The sequence below is a fragment of the Oncorhynchus gorbuscha genome, linkage group LG21 (assembly GCF_021184085.1).
Source record: "Oncorhynchus gorbuscha isolate QuinsamMale2020 ecotype Even-year linkage group LG21, OgorEven_v1.0, whole genome shotgun sequence".
Lineage (NCBI taxonomy): Eukaryota > Metazoa > Chordata > Actinopteri > Salmoniformes > Salmonidae > Oncorhynchus > Oncorhynchus gorbuscha.
The window spans coordinates 14142970-14164045 of record NC_060193.1 but is presented as its reverse complement, the minus strand read 5'-3'; the positions used below and the strand labels follow the sequence as shown (position 1 = coordinate 14164045).

Sequence of the window (21076 nt, the reverse complement as noted above, 5' to 3'; positions counted from 1 at the left end):
CAAATTAAAATAAATAAAATAAAAAACGAAGTAACTCTGACAGTGTCTCTTTTGGGTCACTTTTGCCGGTCCCAAGCCCAGATAACGGAGGGTTGGAATTGTTTTTATTTTTTTAAATATACCTTAATTTAACTGCACGTCAGTTAAGAACACATTCTTATTTTTTTATTTATTTCACCTTCATTTAACCAGGTAGGCTAGTTGAGAACAGGTTCTCATTTGCAACTGCGACCTGGCCAAGATAAAGCATAGCAGTGTGAACAGACAACACAGAGTTACACATGGAGTAAACAATTAACAAGTCAATAACAATATAATATACAATATACAATGTGTGCAAAAGGCATGAGGTAGGCGAATAATTGCAATTCGTTCCAATCACAGGCAGCAGAGTACTGGAACGAAAGGCGGCCGACTGAGGTGTTGGCTTTAGGGATGATCAATGAGATACACCTGCTGGAGCGAGTGCTACGGATGGGTGTTGCCATCGTGACCAGTGAGCTGAGATAAGGCCTCTTTGCCTAGCATGGCCTTGTAGTTAAGAACACATTCTTATTTTCAATGACTGCCTATGAACGGTGGGTTAACTGCCTCGTTCAGGAGCAGAAAGACAGATTTTCACCTTGTCAGCTTGGGGGACACAATCAACTCAAATCAAATTTATTTATATACATCAGCTGATATCGTACATCAGCTGATATTTCAAAGTGCTGTACAGAAACCCAGCCTAAAACCCCAAACAGCAAGCAATACAGGTGTAGAAGCACGGTGGCTAGGAAAAACTCCCTAGAAAGGCCAAAACCTAGGAAGAAACCTAGAGAGGGACCAGGCTATGTGGGGTGGCCAGTCATCTTCTGGCTGTGCCGGGTGGAGATTATAACAGAACATGGCCAAGATGTTCAAATGTTCATAAATGACCAGCATGGTCGAATAATAGTAAGGCAGAACAGTTGAAACTGGAGCAGCAGCATGGCCAGGTGGACTGGGGACAGCAAGGAGTCATCATGTCAGGTAGTCCTGGGGCATGGTCCTAGGGCTCAGGTCCTCCGAGAGAAAGAAAGAGATAAGGAGAGAATTAGAGAACGCACACTTAGATTCACACAGGACACCGACTAGGACAGGAGAAGTACTCCAGATATAACAAACTGACCCTAGCCCCCCGACACAAACTACTGCAGCATAAATACTGGAGGCTGAGACAGGAGGGGTCAGGAGACACAATCTTGCAACCTTACCGTTAACTAGTCCAACGCAATAACGACCTGGCTCTCTCGTTGCACTCCACGGAGACTGCCTGTTACGCGAATGCAGTAAGCCAAGGTAGGTTGCTAGCTAGCATTAAACTTATCTTTTAAAAAAACAATGAATCACTAGTTAACTTTACATGGTTGATATTATTAGATATTATCTAGCGTGTCCTGCGTTGCATAAAATATGACTAAGCATACAAGTATCTGACTGAGCGGTGGTAGATAGAAGCAGGCCCGTAAACATTCATTCAAACAGCACTCTTGTGCGTTTTGCCAGCAGCTCTTCGTTGTGTGTCAAGCATTGCGCTGTTTATGACTTCCAGCCTATCAACTCCCGAGATGAGGCTGGTGTAACCGAATCGCTAATAGCATTTCAAACGTCACTCGCTCTGAGCCTTGCAGTGGTTGTTTCCCTTGCTCTGCATGGGTAACACTGCTTCGAGACGGAAGCTATATTAAATCAATACTAAAGTGCCAATAGTCAAAGGTTAATGAAATACAAATGGTATATGGGGAACTAGTCCTATAATAATAATAATCTAAAACTTCTTACCTGGGAATATTGAAGACTCATGTTAAAAGGAACCACCCGCTTTCATATGTTCTCATGTTCTGAGCAAGGAACTGGAATGTTAGCTTTCTTACATAGCACATATTGCACTTTTACTTTCTTCTCCAACACTTTGTTTTTGCATTATTTAAACCAAGTTGAACATGTTTAATTATTTACTTGAGGCTACATTGATTTTATTGCTGTGTTATATTAAGTTAAAAATAAGTGTTCATTCAGTATTGTTGTAATTGTCATTAATATAAATTCATAAAAATCGTCCGATTTAATCGATCTGCTTTTTTGGTCGACCTCTAGTCCTTACTGGGGATTTGGCAACACTGGGCTTAACGCATAGATGGGCGTTCATAAAATGCCATTTCAAGTAACACTTTGACACACTTTCATTAAGAACCATTAACTTCTTGCGTCGAGCCATCCCGGATCCGGTATCGTGACTACAGCCTCAAGCTCATTACCATAACGCAATGTTAACTATTCATGAAAATCGCAAATGAAATGAAATTAATATATTTGCTCTCAAGCTTAGCCTTTTGTTAACAACACTGTCATCTCAGATTTTCAAAATATGCTTTTGAACCATAGCTAAACAAGCATTTGTGTAACAGTATTAGTATTAGCCTAGCATAGGATTATTCCTCTATTTCAGCATGCAACATTTTCCACAAAAACCAGAAAATAATTCAAATAAAATCATTTACCTTTGAAGAACTTCAGATGTTTTCAGTGAGGAGACTCTGTTAGATAGCAAATGTTCCGTTTTTACAAAAAAATATTATCTGTGTCGACTAATCGCTCCGTTTTGTTCATCACGTTTGGGTAAGAAAAAATAATAATAAGTCCATTAAAACGCAAACTTTTTCCCAAATTAACTCCATAATATCGACGAACATGGCCAACCGATGTTTAGAATCAATCAAGGTTTTTTTCACATATCTATCGATGATAAAATCCATCGTGGCAGTTGACTTTCTCTTCTGAAGAAATGGAACGCGCATGGACCTACATATTACGCAATAATTTCGACACAGGACACAGGGCGGGACACCAGGTAAATGTAGTCTATGGTCAATCTTCCAATGATATGCCTACAAACACTTCACAATGCTGCAGACAATGGGGGGGGAAACGACAAAGCGCAGGCTCATTCCTGGCGCATTCACAGCCATATAAGGAGACATTGGAACACAGCGCCTTCAGAATCTGGGGCATTTCCTGTATGAAACTTCATCTTGGTTTCGCCTGTAGCATTAGTTCTGGGGCACTCACAGATAATATCTTTGCAGTTTTGGAAACGTCAGAGTTTTGTCTTTCCAAGGCTGTCAATTACATGCATAGTCGAGCATCTTTTCGTGACAATATATCTTGTTTAAAACGGGAACGTTTTTTATCCAAAAATTAAAAGAGCGCCCCCTATCTTGAAGAGGTTAAGAACCAAAAATGAGCCTGATTGCAACATCCTGGAAAATGCCACCCAGAACCTAAATTTAACATAACGTTAATGTCCAGGGAACATGTTTTTTTTAAGTGTCTTTTCAATGTAATTTTGCTTACTGGACCTTTCTTTAACAGAAAGGTATGTTTATTTGTAAAAAAAAAAAAAAAGTTTTCTGTGTGTTGTTCATCTTCTGTTGTGTTGACCCTAGCAACTCGACATGATAGTGGTGAGGCCCCCAGTGGCTCTGTTGCTATGCCAAGACGTGATGGTGAAGACATGCACGTTAATCTTAAATATGAGGTGAGATGGTTAAAATAAAAGATGGAATGAATGAAACGGAACAGCATCAGTGACCTGAATGGGGAATCCCGTTCTGCGCATCCTAGTTCTGTGGTTAGAATGCTCTGGATTGTGTGTGAAACACAGCCTCCCTTTTAGTGGACCATTTGACTTAATGGCCCCTATAATGTTTAGTGTCAGTAGTTTCCTTCTGTAGCAGTATCTAAATGCTAATGTAAGTAAACAGTATATTCATTGTTATGCCTGTAGAGATTGGACATGGACTGGGAGGTGGTGAAGGTTGGTGTCTTCGAGGAGGGTGACAGCATTGGGAAAAGCATGCAAAGTAAGTGGACCAGACAAGTGGATTTCTTGCTATTTGGGGATTTAGGCTGGGTAACCATAAAGCACTTTGTGACAACTTCTGGTGTAAAAGGGCTTTATAAAATGCGTTGGATTTGAGTTATTGAAATGACAGAGTAGTGGATGGAAAGAATTTAAGTCATGCCTTTATTGTCCCAGTAGTAGAGGTGCATAAAGATGATGGCCCTCATGCACTTACCACAAATGACTCGTTTGCCTAAGTTTGCCGTAGTGTACATCACACTCCTTATAATTTATTTGTATGTTCATTAGCACCGTATACATGATCCCAATTCTATCTTGAGGTTTTTTCCTAATTGCCGCAAAAGGTAGATTATTTAGATATTTATTGAACCATGTCACGCAACGTAGTTTACCAACTCAGTGGATAGTGCTAAAATGATGATGACATATCTGAATTCCTCCATCTTTATGCATGTTTGCCATTGGGACATTCATAGTGCAGCCAGTGTGAAACAACAATCATCTACAGTGCATTCGGAAAGAATTCGGACCCCTTGACTTTCCCCACATTTTGTTACGTTACAGCCTTTTTCTAAAATGTATTAAATTAATATTTTTCCTCAATCTATTTCTCATAAATGAAAAACCTTATTTACATAAGTATCCTGATCCTTTGCTATGAGACTTGAAATTGCGCTCCAGTGCATCCTGTTTCCATTCATCATCCTCGAGCTGTTTCTACAACTCGATCGCAGTCCACCTGTGGTAAGTTCAATTGACTGGACATGATTTGGAAAGGCACACACCTGTCTATATAAGGTCCCAGAGTTGACATTGCATGTCAGAGCAAAAACCAAGCCATGGGGACTAAGGAATCGTCTGAGACAGGATTGTGTCGAGGCACAGATCTGGGGAAGAGTGCCCAAGAACGCAGCGGCCCCCACCATTTTTAAATGGAAGAAGTTTGGAACCACCAAGACTATTCCTCGAGCTGGCCAATCGGGGGGGCTTGGCCAGGAAGGTGACCAAGAACCTGATGGTCACTCTGACAGAGCTCCAGAGTTCTGGGAGAATCTTCCAGAAGGACAACAACCTCTGCACCACTCCACCAATCAGTCCTTTATGATAGTGGCCAGACTGAAGCCACTCCTCAGTAAAATGCATATGACAGCCTGCTTGGAGTTACAGGACTGTCAGACCATGAGAAACAAGATTCTCAGGTCTGATGAAGTCAAGAGTGAATTATTTTTCCTGAATGACTAGCAGTACGTCTGGAGGAACCCTCGCACCATCCCTACGGTAAAGCTTTGGTGTTGGCAGCATCATGCCCTTTTATTTATTTTTTTAAGTGACAGAGACTGGGAGACCAGCCAGGATCTAGGGAAAGATGAACGGAGCAAAGTACAGAGTTCCTTGATGAATCTGCTCCAGAGCAGACTGGGGCAAAAGTTCCCCTACCAACAGGACAATGACCCTAACCACACAGCCAAGACAAAGCAGGAGTGGCTTCGGGACATGTCTCTGAATATCCTTGAGGGGCACAGCCAGAGCCCAGACTCAAACCCAATTGAACATGTACTGCAACTCACCTCGTCCAACCTGTCAGTGCTTGAGAGACCTGCAGAGAAGAATGGGAGAAACTTCCTAAATACACGTGTGCCAAGCTTGTAGCGTCATACTTTTGTAAATGTAATCTTTTTTTAAATTGTATATATATATTTAATAAATGTAATTAATCTTGAAATAAGGCTGTAACAAAATGTGGGAAAGGTCATCTGAATACTTTCTGAATGCACTGTATAGGTTTCTGTATTAAGTGCATTTGGAGGGCAATATTTGTGCTTTGTTTCTCACTGATATGAAAAAGATGAATGTTACGAGGCCAACAGTATGTTTCTTTGTTTGTTCCAGAGAGTCAAGAATATGAATGTCTTGTCTCTGAATTGACGTTTGAACCATCAACATCCTTAGAGGTCTCGGACCCCCACTGCATACACACTGAAGACAGTGCCACCGCCACCACCACCCTGTCACTGTGTTCAAATGACACCGTATTGTTTAACTCCCCGACAGACAGACTGACTGAACAGGAGGTGCAGGTGGGTTCTTCCCAGGCCCCACATCCAGTGCCCCTGAAATGGCTTCTATTTCCTCTTCCTATCTCGGTCGGCCCAGTAAAAAAAGTGGAATTAGAAAGTGGGAAACTGGAGCCTGTTCCCATTGCCATCAGCACGCCGGTGGATTCGGAGCAACAGCCAGCCAACATCCTTAGGATTATAGATGCAGAACCCATGCTTAGAACACCTGTGGGACACCTGGAAGCACTCACTGACTACGACATCAGTGGTGCTGCTCTCAAAGAAGCGGAAGTCAAGGAGGAGATTGAGCTGGTCCGGCATACTGCACAACCAAGTACACAACGGTACAATGACATTACAGAAACAACACAACGAAGCACGCTACAAGAGCCCATTCTCACCCAAGTAAAGCCCAATGTACATGAGGCCACACAAGCAAGCATTATACTAAACCCAGCAGCAAAGGAAGAGCAGCGAGACCGAGGGGGACCAGTGTTGAGCGGGACCAGAAGCAGAAAAGGCTGTGACACCACTTTCACAGCACTTCAAGCCACCTCCTCCATATCACCTCACCACTCTCCCCTCACCCCCTCCACTCCATCACTACTACCCCATGAGCTAGAGAAGCAGATGAGAACCTGTTCAGGTATTTACCCATGCTGTAACTCTCAATTCCTTGAATCGGATCTCCTCGCCTCCTCAACCTTATTGGATGAGGAAGTCCAAGCCTCCTCTGACCTTTTCCAATGCGTTTTGAGAAGGCGGTGAGTATGCAAGGAATTGAGAAAGAACACTCCCTTCTCATTTGTGCAATATACACTGAGTATACCAAACGTTAGGAACACAATCCTAATATTGAGTTGCACCCCCTTTTGGCCTCAGAACAGCCTCAATTTGTTGGGGCATTGACTCTACAAGGTGTCGAAAGCGTTCCACAGGGATGTTGATTCTTGTTTCCCAGTTGTCTGGATGGTGGACCATTCTTGATACACACAGGAAACTGAGCATGAACGCTACTGTGTTTGCAGTTTTTGAAAAAGAAACACAGCTGTACACTCTAGGAGCCTAGATGCAATAATGTAATAACCAACGTTTCAACAGAAGCTGTCTTCATCAGGGTATCATGACAAACGCTGTGGGTCACTAGTTTGTGAAGTGTCAAAGGACGCACACAGGTGTCTAATCATGACCGGGTGGATTGACATCATTGGTATATTCTCAGATATAAGAACATACAAAAACATGAATGCATAGCATATGATAATAGATACAATTTGGCTACATAGGCCTACAAACATTAACAATGAATAGAAAATACACAAGAATGACTTCAGATCGGTCTCAACGTGGACCTTGAAGGGAGCAAGGGTCTTTAAATTAAAGATCCAGGCAGTTGTTGTGTTTGGCCCATTCTAGTTTGTTGATGTGGACACAGGTTGAAGCAGGTTGAAGCTCTCAACCGGCTTCACTACAGCCCTGTCGATGAGAATAGGGGTGTGCTCTGTCCTCCTTTTCCTGTAGTCCACAATAATCTACTTAGTCTTTGTTACATTGAGGGATAGGTTGTTATTCTGGCACCACCTGGCCAGGTCTCTGACCTCCTTCCCTATAGGCTGTCCCTGGGAAGCTCCAGTGTTGAGGATCAGCATGGCAGATATGTTGCTACCTACCCTCACCACCTGGGGGCGGCCTGTCAGGAACTCCAGGATCCAGTTGCAGAGGGATAAGTTTAGTCCCAGGATCCTTAGCGATGAGCTTTGAGGGTACTATGGTGTTGAATGCTGAGCTGGAGTCAATGAATAGCATTCTCACATAAGTGTCCCTTTTGTCCAGGTGGGAAAGGGCAGTGGAGTGCAACAGATTGCATCATCTGTGGATCTGTTGGGGCAGTATGCAAATTGGAGTGGGTCTAGGGTTTCTGGGATAATGGTGTTGATGTAAGCCATTACCAGCCTTTCAAAGCACTTCATGGCTAAGGACGTGAGTGCTACGGGTCTGGTCATTTAGGCAGGTTGCCTTTGTGTTCTTGGGCACAGGGACTATGGTGGTGTGCTTAAAACATGTTGGCATTACAGACTCAATCAGGGACATGTTGAAAATGTCAGTGAAGACACCTGCAGGTTGGTCAGCACATGCCTGGAGCACACGTCCTGGTCATCCGTCTGGTCCCACAGCCTTGTGTATGTTGACCTGTAGCCGACGCAAGATCAGTCGTCCCGAACAGCTCATGCTCTCATGCATGCCGCAGTGTTGCTTGCCTCGACGCGAACATGGAAGTGATTTAGCTAAGCATAGGAGTGATTTAGCTAGTCTGTTAGGCTTGTGTCACTGGGCAGCTCGTGGCTGTGCTTCCCTTTTTTGTATTCTGTAATAGTTAGTGAGCCCTGCCACAAGACTAGTGTCGGAGCCAGTGTAGTATGATTCAATCTTAGCCCTGTATTGACGCTTTGCCTGTTTGACGGTTCGTCACAGGGCATAGCAGTATTTCTTGTAAGCTTCCGGGTTAGAGTCCAGCACCTTGAAAGCAGTAGCTCTACCCTTTAGCTCAGTGCGAGTGTTGCCTGTAATCCATGGCTTCTGGTTGGGGTATGTACGTACAGTCACTGTGGGGACGACGTCCTCGGTGCGCTTATTGATAACGCCAGTGACTGATGTGGTGCGGCTTTCCCACTCGCCTTCTGCGGGTCCCGACGAGGCAACCGGCTCTTTGTCCTCTGTACCTGCGTCGTTTCCTCTTGCAAATAACGGGGATGTCGACCCTGCCGGGTTTTTGGAGAATGTCCTGCGTGTCTTGGTTGTTGTAGAAAAAATCTTTGTCTAATCCGAGGTGAGTGATCGCTGTCCTGATATCCAGAAGCTCTTTTCTGCCATAAGAGATGGTTGCAGAAGCATTATGTACAAAAATACTGCCTTAGTGGAGCACATAACACCTTTCATTGGGATCTATTTTCCTGTTTGGGTGTTTGCAGGCTCTACATTTGCAAGTGCCATTGTATTGAGTGCAGCTATTACACTTTTAGTTTCCATCCGGTAGAGGTGCAAATACATGTTGTGAAGGGATATTTTGAAGTGGTAAATCAGAGTTTACCAACTGATCTCTGAGATTTCTGCCCTGTGAGATTCCAATCAAGGGAGGGTCCAAAAACACATTACGGATACTGTCATCGGATCTTAGAATGTGCCAATGTTTGAACAATTGCTTTAATTTGTTCAGAGCACTTTGAGTAGCGGGTAGTTAGAATGCTTATTTTTGGGATACTATCCTTGAAAGATGTCTCCTTGTTTAAAATTCTCAATGTCTGTATTAAGCAAACGGTTTTTGTACTCTCTCTCGTTGAGTGTTCTTTGTGTCTCAGCCATATTTCTGTCGCAATCTGACAGTTCTATTGCAAATTCTTTTGATTCGACAATTGGCTGTAGGTCGAACAGTTTTTCAAGGGAAGCGGGTGACAACCATCAGCCCTCAACAAACAGTCAGTAGGTTTCCTGTAAAGATCAGTGTATGGAACATTATCACACAAAATCAGCAGATCAAGGAAACTGATTTGACTTGTGTCAGATTGCATAGTAAATATCAGGTGCTCAAAACAAGAGATGAGAAGCATGGAATGCCTGGATCTATTTTGCATCACACCTCCATAGAACGAAAAGTGTTGTAATTTCTAACATTACTTTTTGGAAACTGGTACGTTGATATTTTTGAAGGGATTGAAAATGGACTGTTTCCATGTAACCCACATACAATTAGTGTAGTTAGGAGCCATATGGGGTCCCATAGCAGTACCCTTCGTCTGAATAAAGAAATCCTTTAGAAACGTGTGTGTGAGAGTACTATTTCAGCCAATGTTACAGTGCATTCACTGGAAGGTATTTCATTAGGGTCACGTTGCAGAAGAAAATGTTCCATTGCTTCAATACCGCCGAGTGTGGAATATTAGTGTATAACGACCCCACATCAAAAAGTAACTAAAAGTTTTATCATAGAGAGGATCAAGAGATTCAATAATATAGATGATACTACTAGTGTCCTTTACAAAGGAAGGGAGCTGTTCTGCAAGTGGTCTAATAAATAAAGTTGATAAGGGAGCCGTTACTGCATCAAAGCCCGTAACAATAGGGCGCCCTGGAGGTTTTTGTAACATTCTTGTGTAATTTTGACAAAGTATAGAAAGTGGCAATTTTAGGGTGTTGAATGTCCAAAAGGTTGTTCTTATTTTGGTGATTTGACCAGAACTTGCCTATCTAGGACGGTGGTAGATAATGTTCTGAAATTGCGAAGTGGGGTCACTTATGCGTTTCTTGTAAAAGGTGTTGTCAAGCAGTTGTCTATGACAGTAATTTACATAAGATGTCCAGTCCATGAGTACAACCGACCCACCCTTATCAGCAGGATGAATAAGGACTTGAGTTATCAGATTGTAAAGCAAAGATTGTTCGTCCTTAGGTAAATTATGGAAGGACATGTTAAGGAGATTACCAACATCTGGTTAAAGTCTGCAATGTCTCAATAGTGCTTGTGATTGGCTGGAGGTACAAAGTAATTCTTGCTTCTAAAAGGAGTCAGAATGTACAGGTGAGCAGCTTACACATTCAGTAGAAATTAGGGGAGCTAAAGTATTCCCTTAAATACTTGACTCAAGATATTTCAGCTTGTCTTTTGGAGTTCACTTTGACTTTATTTTTTAAAATCTATTTAATAGATTTCAAATGAATGCTATAACAAAATGTGGAATAAGTCAATGGGTGTGAATACTTTTATGGCACGGAGCATACAAACCATTTAACAACTGCTCTTTCCTTGACAGACTAACCAGGGGTATACTATCATCCCTTATTGATGTCATTTGTTAAATCCACTTCAAGTCAGTGTAGATAAAGGGGAGGAGAGGTCTAGACACTTTAAAATAATGAGTTAACATGTATTGTGCATGTGTGTTAAGAGGGTGAATGGGCAGGACAAGGCTTCAGTGTGTTTGAACAGGGTATGGTAGTAGGTGCACAGGTTTGTGTCAAGAACGACAAACCTTGAAAACATGTTCTATTGGTTTAATAACAAATTGTTGACCAGCTGGAAAATTATTTTATTGAAATGGATAAAACAATTGAAGAGAAACGCGCAAGGAGCTGTTTAACCTGTTATGGCTACATCCCTTTGTTCTCAATTTCCGCCTGAAGACATACCCAAATCTAACTGCCCGTAGCTCAGTCCCCAGAGGCAAGGATATGCATATTCTTGGTATCATTTGAATGTAAACATTCTGAAGTTTGTGGAAATGTTAATAGAAGGTAGGAGAGTCTAACACAGTATATCTGGTGCAAGAAAAGAGCAAGAAAGAGCATACATTTTCTGTCTTTTATTGTTGTAGTATCATCTTTCACATGTATTAGAATAGCCACACAGTCAGATAGGATGCTGGAGAATTGTGATGGATAACACAAGAGGGCAACTGTAGGTGTGCAAAGTTTCAGACTGATAACTTCAGGAATGGGTGGAGCTACATGACATTTAGCATGAAGTCACCCAAGTGTCCCACACAAGTTGCCCAAATGTACCCAAGTGGCCAAATTGGTGAAATGACATATAACTATATACAACATATAAAAAAGCAATTCTAACACACACAAATGTTTAAAAAAATATTAGGAAAAAAAATGTTTAAAAAAATAAAAAACAATACACCCTTTGGAAGTCCTCGTCACAGTATTTTGCTGCCTGTGCCATGTCCCATAGCAGTCTCTTTCTGATGTAAAGCAGAGGCAAACTGAACAAGTGGTGCAGTTCATGCGACACAGAACACGACTCCTCCATGCTGTGCTCTTTTGGCCCTGAGGAACAGTCATGCCTGCAGTAATGAACTGTGGCATATGAACACCACGGGGGCACAGGTAGAGCGGGCAGCTTGGCAACGGGGGCTCCCAGTCGGAGTCACTATCACTGTGAAAGAACATTTTAAAAATTGTATGAGCCTTTTATCATCACAAAGTAAACATATGTATTGTATAGAGCAGAGGAAACGGTCACTAAGGTAAAGTGCTGTTCCATTCAACTCCGGCCATTGTTGTGGGCCTGCCCTCCCCTGAACAGCAGCCAGTGGCTATTTCATATGGAAATGGAGAGGAGTAGCAGGCGCAGTGGCAGTGGCCAAGTGTGTGTTTGCTGTTCTACTCTATTCCATTTGAATAAAAAAATGTAAAATATAATCTGACATGAAAAAAATATATATATATATATATACATTGCTCAAAAAAATAAAGGGAACACTTAAACAATGTAACTCCAAGTCAATCCCACTTCTGTGAAATCAAACTGTCCACTTAGGAAGCAACACTGATTGAAAATAAATTTCACATGCTGTTGTGCAAATGGAATAGACAACCGGTGGAAATTATAGGCAATTAGCAAGACACCCCCAATAAAGGAGTGGTTCTGCAGGTGCTGACCACAGACCACTTCTCAGTTCCTATGCTTCCTGGCTGATGTTTTGGTCACAAGAAGGTTTGCTGTGTCTGTCAGCGTAGTGTCCAGAGCATGGAGGCGCTACCAGGAGACTGGCCAGTACATCAGGAGACATGGGGGAGGCCGTAGGAGGGCAACAACCCAGCAGCAGGAACGCTACCCCCGCCTTTGTGCAAAATGACCTCCAGCAGGCCACACATGTGCATGTGTCTGCTCAAACGGTCAGAAACAGACTCCATGAGGGTGTTATGAGGGCCCGACGTCCACAGGTGGGGGGGGATGTGCTTACAGCCCAACACCGTGCAGGACGCTTGGCATTTGCCAGAGAACACAAAGATTGGCAAATTCGCCACTGGCGTCCTGTGCTCTTTACAGATGAAAGCAGGTTCACACTGAGCACATGTGACACAGTCTGGAGACACTGTGGAGAACGTTCTGCTGCCTGCAACATCCTCCAGCATGACCGGTTTGGCGGTGGGTCAGTCATGGTGTGGGGTGGCATTTCTTTGGGGGGCCGCACAGCCCTCCATGTGCTCGCCAGAGGTAGCCTGACTGCCATTAGGTACCGAGATGAGATCCTCAGACCCCTTGTGAGACCATATGCTGGGGCGGTTGGTAGACCTCCCCAGCTAGACCTCATGTAGCTGGAGTGTGTCAGCACTTCCTACAAGAGGACGGCATTGATGCTATGGACTGGCCCGCATGTTCCCCAGACCTGAATCCAATTGAGCACATCTGGGACATCATGTCTCGCTCCATCCACCAACGCCATGTTGCACCACAGACTGTCCAGGAGTTTTGCAGAAACAGCTCCTCAGTTCCTGTTTGAATCATAACACTCAAAGATTCCTCAAACAAAAAATCTGTCTCACTTTCACTTTTTCACTTTCACTTTAGACTTTAAAACCAAGTTTAATAGTTTGGATATGAGAACTGAGGATGGATCAACAACATTGTAGTTACTACACAATACTAATCTATTTGACAGAGTGAAAAGGAAGCCTGTGCAGAACAAAAATATTTCAAAAGATGCATCCTGTTTGCAACAAGGCACTAAAGTAATACTTGGGTGTGCTTGTAATTTAAGTACTTGGGCTTGTTTCATGATTTAAAAAAATAAATATAATGGCGCTAAGCACAGACAAAAGACTAGAGGGAAAAACTGGTTGTTCGCTTTACACCAGACAACAGGAGATGAGTTAATCTTTCAGCACGATAACCTTAAACACAAGGCCAAATCTTCACTGGAGCTGCTTACACAGTGAATGTTCCTCAGTGACCGAGATACAGTTTTGACTTAATCTAATGAAGACTGAAACACAACAAAATGGGATATAAATACTTTCTGAAGGACCTGTATGTGTTGTGTTCAATGTATAGTTTTTATTTTATTTAGCTAGGCAAGTCAGTTAAGAACAAATTCTTATTTACAATAACACCTACCCGGGGAACAGTGGGTTAATTGCCTTGTTCAGGGGCAGAATGACTTTTTTTACCTTGTTAGCTTGGGGATTCGAATCAGCAAACCTTACTGGCCCTACGCTCTAACCACAAAGCTACCTGCCGCCCCAGTTTTACCCCAGTGGATAATTTGTCCTGTCTTATCTTATCCAGGGGTGCAAAATTCTGGTAACTTTCCCAAATTTGCCAGGTTTCCCACTTTACAAATTACTGGAGTCTTGCATTCATAAACCTATTTTATCCTATTTTATCTCATTCTCCCTAGTGAAGCTTGAGGACTTGCGGCTGGTGGGACACTGCCACCGTCCTCTGCGCATCTGCTGGGACTGTGGCAAGATCTTCTACCGGAAACGGAAGCTGAGGTGGCACCGCCGTTTAATCCACACCGGAGAGAAACCGTACTGCTGCTCCCAGTGTCACCGGGCGTTCTCGCTCCGGAAGAATCTGAAGCACCACCAGAGGGCCCACACAGGTGAGAAACCGTACCACTGTAAAGACTGCGGGAAGCAGTTCCGGTGCAACGGGAAACTGACGACCCACATGAGATTTCACACAGGGGAGAAACCCTTCGGCTGCACCCTCTGTAGGAAAAAATACAGGGTGCTAAAGAACTTAAAGACACACATAGCCACCGCACACCCACACCCTGGCCGATGTCTTAACCGTTAGAACACGTCCAAAATGGTACCCTATTCCCTTTTGTATTACACTACTTTTGTATTATATTGCTCCCTCTGGGAACAAGGGGCGGAAGAACTCGACACATGACATCCAGACATAAAGACATTGAGGTGAAAGACCACCCCAATACAGTGAAAGACTGAATAGTAGAAGATTCTGGATAGAATACTTTAGTGGGATGCAGTGTAGGCGGCCTTCGTGTTATCTAGAGATCTACAACTACGGTTGAAGTCGGAAGTTTACATACACCTTAACCAAATACATTTCAACTCAGTTTTTCACAATTCCTGAGATTGAATCGTAGTAAAAAAAAGTCCCTGTCTTAGGTCAGTTAGGATCACCACTTTATTTTAAGAATGTGAAATGTCAATAATAGTAGAGTGTTATATTTCAGCTGTTTACTTCCACTAGCTTCCCACAATAAGTTGGGTGAATTTTGGCCCATTCCTCTTGAAAGAGCTGGTGTAACTGAGTCAGGTTTGGAGGCCTCCTTGCTCACACACGCATTTTCAGTTCTGCCCACACATTTTCTATAGGATTGAGGTCAGAGCTTTGTGATGGCCACTCCAATACCTTGACTTTATCTTAAGCCATTTTGCCTCAACTTTGGAAGTATGCTTGGGGTCACTGTCCATTTGGAAGACCCATTTGCAGCCGAGCTTTAACTTCCTGACTGTCTTGCTGTTGCTTCAATATATCCACATAATGTTCCTGCCTCATGATGCTATCTATTTTGTGAAGTGCACCAGTCCCTGCTGCTGCAAAGCACCCCCCCAACATGATGCTGTCACCCCCTGTGCTTCACGGTTGGAATGGTGCTCTTCGGCTTACCAGCCTCCCTTTTTCCTCCAAACATAACAATGGTCATTATGTTCAAACAGTTTCATCAGACCAGAGGACATTTCTCCAAAGTGCACAATCTTTGTCACCATGTGCAGTTGCAAACTGTAGTCTGGCTTTTTTACATGGTGGTTTTGGAGCAGTGACTTTTTCCTTCCTGAACAGCCTTTCAGGTTATGTCAATATAGGACTCGTTTTACTGTGAATATAGATGCTTTTGCACCAGTTTCCTCCAGCATCTTCACAGGGTCCTTTGCTGTTGTTCTGGGATTGATTTGCACTTTTTCACCAAAGCACGTTCATCTCTAGGAGACAGAAAGCATCTCCTTCCTGAGCGGTATGATGGCTGCGTGGTCCTATGGTGTTTATACTTGCGTACTATTGTTTGTACAGATAAACGTGGTACCGTCAGGCGTTTGGAAATTGCTCCCAAGAATGAACCAGACTTGTGAAGATCAAAAAAAAAAATGTCCTGAGGTCTTGGCCGATTTTCTTTTGAATTTCCCATGATGTCAAGCAAAGAGGCCCTGAGTTGTTTGAAGGTAGGCCTTGAAATACATCCACAGGTGCACCTCCAATTGACTCAAATGGTGTCAATTAGCCTAGCAGAAGCTTCTAAAGCCATATTGTCATTTTCTTGAATTTTCCAAGCTTTTTAAAGGCAGTCAGCTTAGTGCATGTTAACTTCTGACCCACTGGAATTGTGATACAGTGAATTATACGTTTGTAAACAATTGTTGGAAAAATTACTTGCACAAAAGTAGATGCCCTAATAGTTTGTTAACAAGAAATTTGTGGAGTGGTTTAAAAACAAGTTTTAATGATTCCAACCTAAGTGTATGTAAACTTCCGACTTCAACTGTAAAGCTATGACCATGTGTAAAGTCCTTCAATATGTTGTAGATCCATCCTTCAAAACATGTTAGATCCATTTAGATGTTTCATATTGTACACAGGAAAACCACTTGCTGACAGACTTTGAAAACAAAGTGTGTACGTGAGAGAAAGGTTAGAGCTGGATGCTGTTGACACAGTGAATGATGAGCCAGGATGTTGAGAAAAGGTCTTTCCTGCCTGGTTGTTGCATACTCTAAGCCTTATGCCGATTCGGAGATCGGAAATGTCAGATATCAGTGCGTTCAAGACAACTGGGAAATTGTGATCAAAACACATTTTCCGTGTCAGTTTTTTTTACGGTATTCCAAGTCGGGAACACGGTATTCTTTCTAGAACCGACCTTTAAGATCACTGATGTCATGATTTGACCTTGTTGTCTTGAACGCACCATTAGAAACTAGTGTTTTGCATGCCTCTTCCTAAGATGGCTGACCTATAACTATGAACACTATGGTCCTTACAACAATGGATAACACACCTCGTTGTACTCATACACTGATAATGTTATAGAACACCATGTGAGATTCTCAATTCCATATTCCTCACGTCCTTTCTCCGTGCCTCCTTCTCAAAATCCATTGGATGAGAAAGCCAGAGGTCCCTCCACTTTGACCTTCTCCTACAATTGGTTTTGTTACGGAGGACTCGAGGAGTATGACATTTACATTCCCCTAGGTACTGAGGCAGTTTCTCCTGATCAGGAAAACATTCTGGGCCCTAGATGTCCAGAGGGCTATACTACAATGCAGGCTCAAGGAGTAAACCTGCTAAATTGCCTAAATATTCTGAAATAACAAAACAAAAATTGAAAGATGAGCATGGTCTACTTAACTCGACAACCAAAAATGCATATCTTAAGTTATTTTATCAATGATAAAATAATTATTTCTGGTTTTATCAAAGTTAGCTGGCTTTGATCCTACTTTGTATTATACTCCTCTGGTCAAACCATGTTTGAAGCACTCCTGACCCTACCTAGGCAGATCATATGGTACTATACTGTAGTGTAGTTACTAGCTAGCATACTAAATGTCTCTTTCAGACAAATACACTAACACCATCTGCGGATGCCAATGTTTTCTGTTGAAGTGATTGAACCCAAATACATGTTCATGTGTACTCTTTGGTGGAAGGAAGTTCTTGGAGTAATATTTAATTGTTCTGTCAGGAGGATGTTTGGACACTGACTCTTTACTTTCATTTGATCATAATTATTCAGTTATCATTTGCTATATTTTTGTTTCTCCCACAGATTCATGCATTGATGCAGTGCCTTGCAAAAGTATTCAGACCCCTTTGTTTTCATCACATTGCGTTACAAAGTGGACTTAAAATAGATTTGTCTTTTTTTATTTTTTTGGTCAACAATCTGTCAGTATAAAAAAAATAAGGTAAAATACATTGATAAAATATTAAGATGAAAATGTGTCAATCCAAGTGGTCTGAATACTTTGAAGTGCACTGTATATGGACTTGTAATTGTGTTGTTTTGTTGCACCATTGACATCAGATATAGGAGTAAAGTATGCAAAATAACTGGTTTATTTAATTGAAGTACTTTACTTTTATTGGTAATATTATGAGTGTCACGTCAGCTTTTCATATCAAACCGTACATTGTTCTTTTACGCATTAAATTAAATGGTGGGTCTATGCTGTGATTGATTACACATACAATGCAACTTTGTTCGTGTTACAGTGAACATTTGTCCTCTGATTGCTCAACTCCCTCAGATAGGACACATCTCATACACAGAGTTGCAATGCAGCTTTTCTATGTAGAAAGCATGCAGTGGGGTTAGGGCCTTGCTCAAGGGCCCAACAGTAGGGAATTGTTGTCAGGATCTGAACACCCTTCAGATAGCTGGGCTACCTACTGGCCCTTTTCTTTTTTACAATGCAGTGCTGTAGTTATCACATTTCAAGATCACATAATACAGTATAAACACATTCATGTCAACATTTCAAAGATATTACAATAACATGTTCACAACTTCCCCTTACATGTCACTTTATTTATTTTGTCTTTGGTCTCACAATACAAGCATGCTACCACATGCTTGTTACAGGTATAATAAGTAAACTAGGTATAATAAGGAAAGATCCCTACACCATTTTGTTGATGCTGAAATATATACAGTGGGTTAGACTCTACTGTTTGGATGTCTAACATGGTAGACTGACTTTGAGATTTTCTCAGATGTTAATGTTTCACTTGGCCTCATACTTGATGTTGAAGGCCACAGGTCCTCCGATGTTGATGCCAAGGTAGAACGAAACTGGTCCAGGATTCCGAATGCTGGCCAATTGATCCGGGAAAATCTTGATTCTGTTGTCTGCAATGTTCAGGAATATTTCATACTGTTTGACCACGCCCCTGATCCTAAGTAGACGATCCTTGATTGCTTCAAGTTCCCATATCTTTCCACTGCTCCACACTTTACCCAGTTTTCTGTTCTGCTTTGGGGAAAGATTATTCATGATCAGAATGTCCACTCTTGATTTGTGGACCAATCTGCTTAAACCCTGACCCTTTCCGAGTAGGAACAATGGAACAAGGTACCTGGAGCGGAAGTACATACTGAGGTCCCACTCAAAGGACCCTCTCAGGAGATCAATGGTTTGTTCATAGGGAAAGTTGTGGGTGGCCCCACCCTCAGGCCAAAACAACATCAAAGCCAAGAGATGAAATTCAGTGGGTTGGTCAATCTGTTCACTGACATATTTCTTTAGCATGTCTTGTAAGGTTTGTAGAGGCATGGTTCTCGTTTGACGTCTTACTCCCCTTTGGCTCAGAAGGATGTTGACAAGAATGTAGTTTTGAGTAGCTTGGGCATCTGACCTTTTTTCACCATTGATTGTTCTGTAGTGCTGTTCCATCCACTGCAGGTTAGGATCAATTATCTCTTGATCAAGACATGAGAGCAGTCCAGGAAAGCTGATTGGCATCATTCCAGTGTATTTCTGGTAGCAACCGATAACATCATCATGGAAGCACCCTGGTTCCTCTTTTCCTATTTTGGGCTTTGAGTAAGTCAGGTACTTTTCAAAGAACTCATACCTTTTCTTCACTCCGTCTTTGAGTTGTGCAATGAGAGGCAAATACTCATTGAGATTTCCTCCGGGAAAATCATCAGCTATGTAGGGAGTTTGCTTTTTCCCTGTGAGAATGTCTTTCCACCTATTATCACACGTTGTGAGTGCCTCAAGAAGATAGTTAGCCACTTGTAGATAGCCAAAGCTTCCCCTGTCATTGAAACTCTTTGATTCTAGTTCCACTTCTTTTTCTGCAGCCTTCTCCTCTTCTTTGAAAGCGATTATAGCCTTTCCTGCTATTTCCAAAATCTCACATGCAGGTGGACACGGTGTGTGTCCTATTTTCTTTCTTAAATTGCCCTTGTGAACTTGCCCAAGAGTATCTGCGATGAAGGAATTGTTGGGAGCCCTCTTTTTAGCCTTTAAACCACAATATTCAGCTTTTTCGTAGTTTTGAATTTCAATGTAGTAGAGGTGTGCTAGAGCTTGAGGGAAAAAAGGATTTGCCCCAAACTTATCCACTGCTTCTTTCAGAATGTGTTCACACATGGCTAATCCTTCATCCTTCTTTATATCTTGAATCAGTTTGGAAAAGGAATCCTGTGTTTCCTCTTCTGCGGTCTGCTGTTCGTCCACTAGTGCTTTTGCTTCTGTGATTTCCCTCTTTGTTAGCATGTCTTTGATGACGGCCACTAAATGTTGTGGCACCTCTGCCTTACAAAAGTACTCCAAGAAGTTTATTGTTGTGGCACCCCTTTTCACACTGGACATAGCCAGTAACTTGGCACACTGATCAGCTATCATTGGATGCTTCATCCGGACACGTTTATTGTCTTCCTCTTGTCCGGAGAAAGTGACTGAGGTCATTGAAAGGGTGCATTCTACTTTCAAAGTCTAGAAATTTAACAATGACAAAAATGGAAGGAATAGGTTTTGGGGCTTCAACAAATGTTTATTAACACAAGCCTTAACACTATCCTGGATGTATGTTTTAATATCACTTTTGCGGAGCATGGCCGGACGAACTATGTCTTAGGGCCCAGGCAAGGAACATTTGCGTCTTACCATTGGAGAGAAAATGTTGCCGTTTTCTAGCCAATTTCCTGCCATTCTACACATCTTGTCATGGGGCAGAGCAATTTTCTTAAATATTTTATATTCTTGCTAACTGTCCACGGACCCTACTTTGAGAACCTATGGGGGGGTTGTTATGTGAAATGTTTAGGAAGCTTTTTTAAATGTTTTATATATATATACATATATATCTCCCCGGGGACTACAGCTGAAAACTAGCCAGCTGACAAAATCTGACACATTTACAGAAAAGTTCATTGATTTGCATTGTCCATCTCAAATAAATAAATACATTGATTCGGTTAGAAATTGTGCCCTGTCCATATAGGCCAATTCCCTTGAGTGTAAAGTTAGTCAATCGTTCATAGTCAACAACACACAGAATTGATTGACTAACTTCAATGAGTACATTTGATATTCCCTACCAAGATAAAATATTCCATGGAAAATAGACATTACTCTTACCTTTGTCTGTTTGAAGAAGGTTCTATATCTTTGTGGGAATCACGGCCGAGTCTGGAAAGAAATGCATTATATCACATTTACACTTCAGAGAATCAATTACTTTAATCTGAAATCAGGTTCATCTGAAAGTACAACCTTTGTATTGTATACATGAAATGGTTTCTAATCGTAGGTTGCTAAGTTATTACCTATCTTGGCTCTTGAAATGCAATGACTGACCCTG

The 21076-nt window shown here is 42.1% G+C and overlaps 1 protein-coding gene and 1 long non-coding RNA gene across 2 annotated transcripts in view; one reads left to right on the top strand and one right to left on the bottom strand.

The window, feature by feature from the left end:
* LOC124007785 (zinc finger protein 354C-like) overlaps window positions 1-15074 on the top strand; it is a 16330-nt gene extending 1256 nt beyond the window's left edge. The window contains exons 2-5 of the mRNA XM_046318545.1: window positions 3468-3559; window positions 3809-3884; window positions 5777-6589; window positions 14127-15074. Coding sequence (XP_046174501.1) covers window positions 3468-3559; window positions 3809-3884; window positions 5777-6589; window positions 14127-14530 — 1385 coding nt within the window. The 3' untranslated portion in view covers window positions 14531-15074. The remainder of the gene's footprint in view (window positions 1-3467; window positions 3560-3808; window positions 3885-5776; window positions 6590-14126) is intronic.
* LOC124007801 lies at window positions 11224-21076 on the bottom strand. Its single transcript, XR_006834011.1, has 3 exons — window positions 21042-21076; window positions 20854-20904; window positions 11224-11878 (listed from the first exon to the last, which is right to left on the bottom strand). It is a non-coding gene; the product is annotated as an uncharacterized LOC124007801 (long non-coding RNA).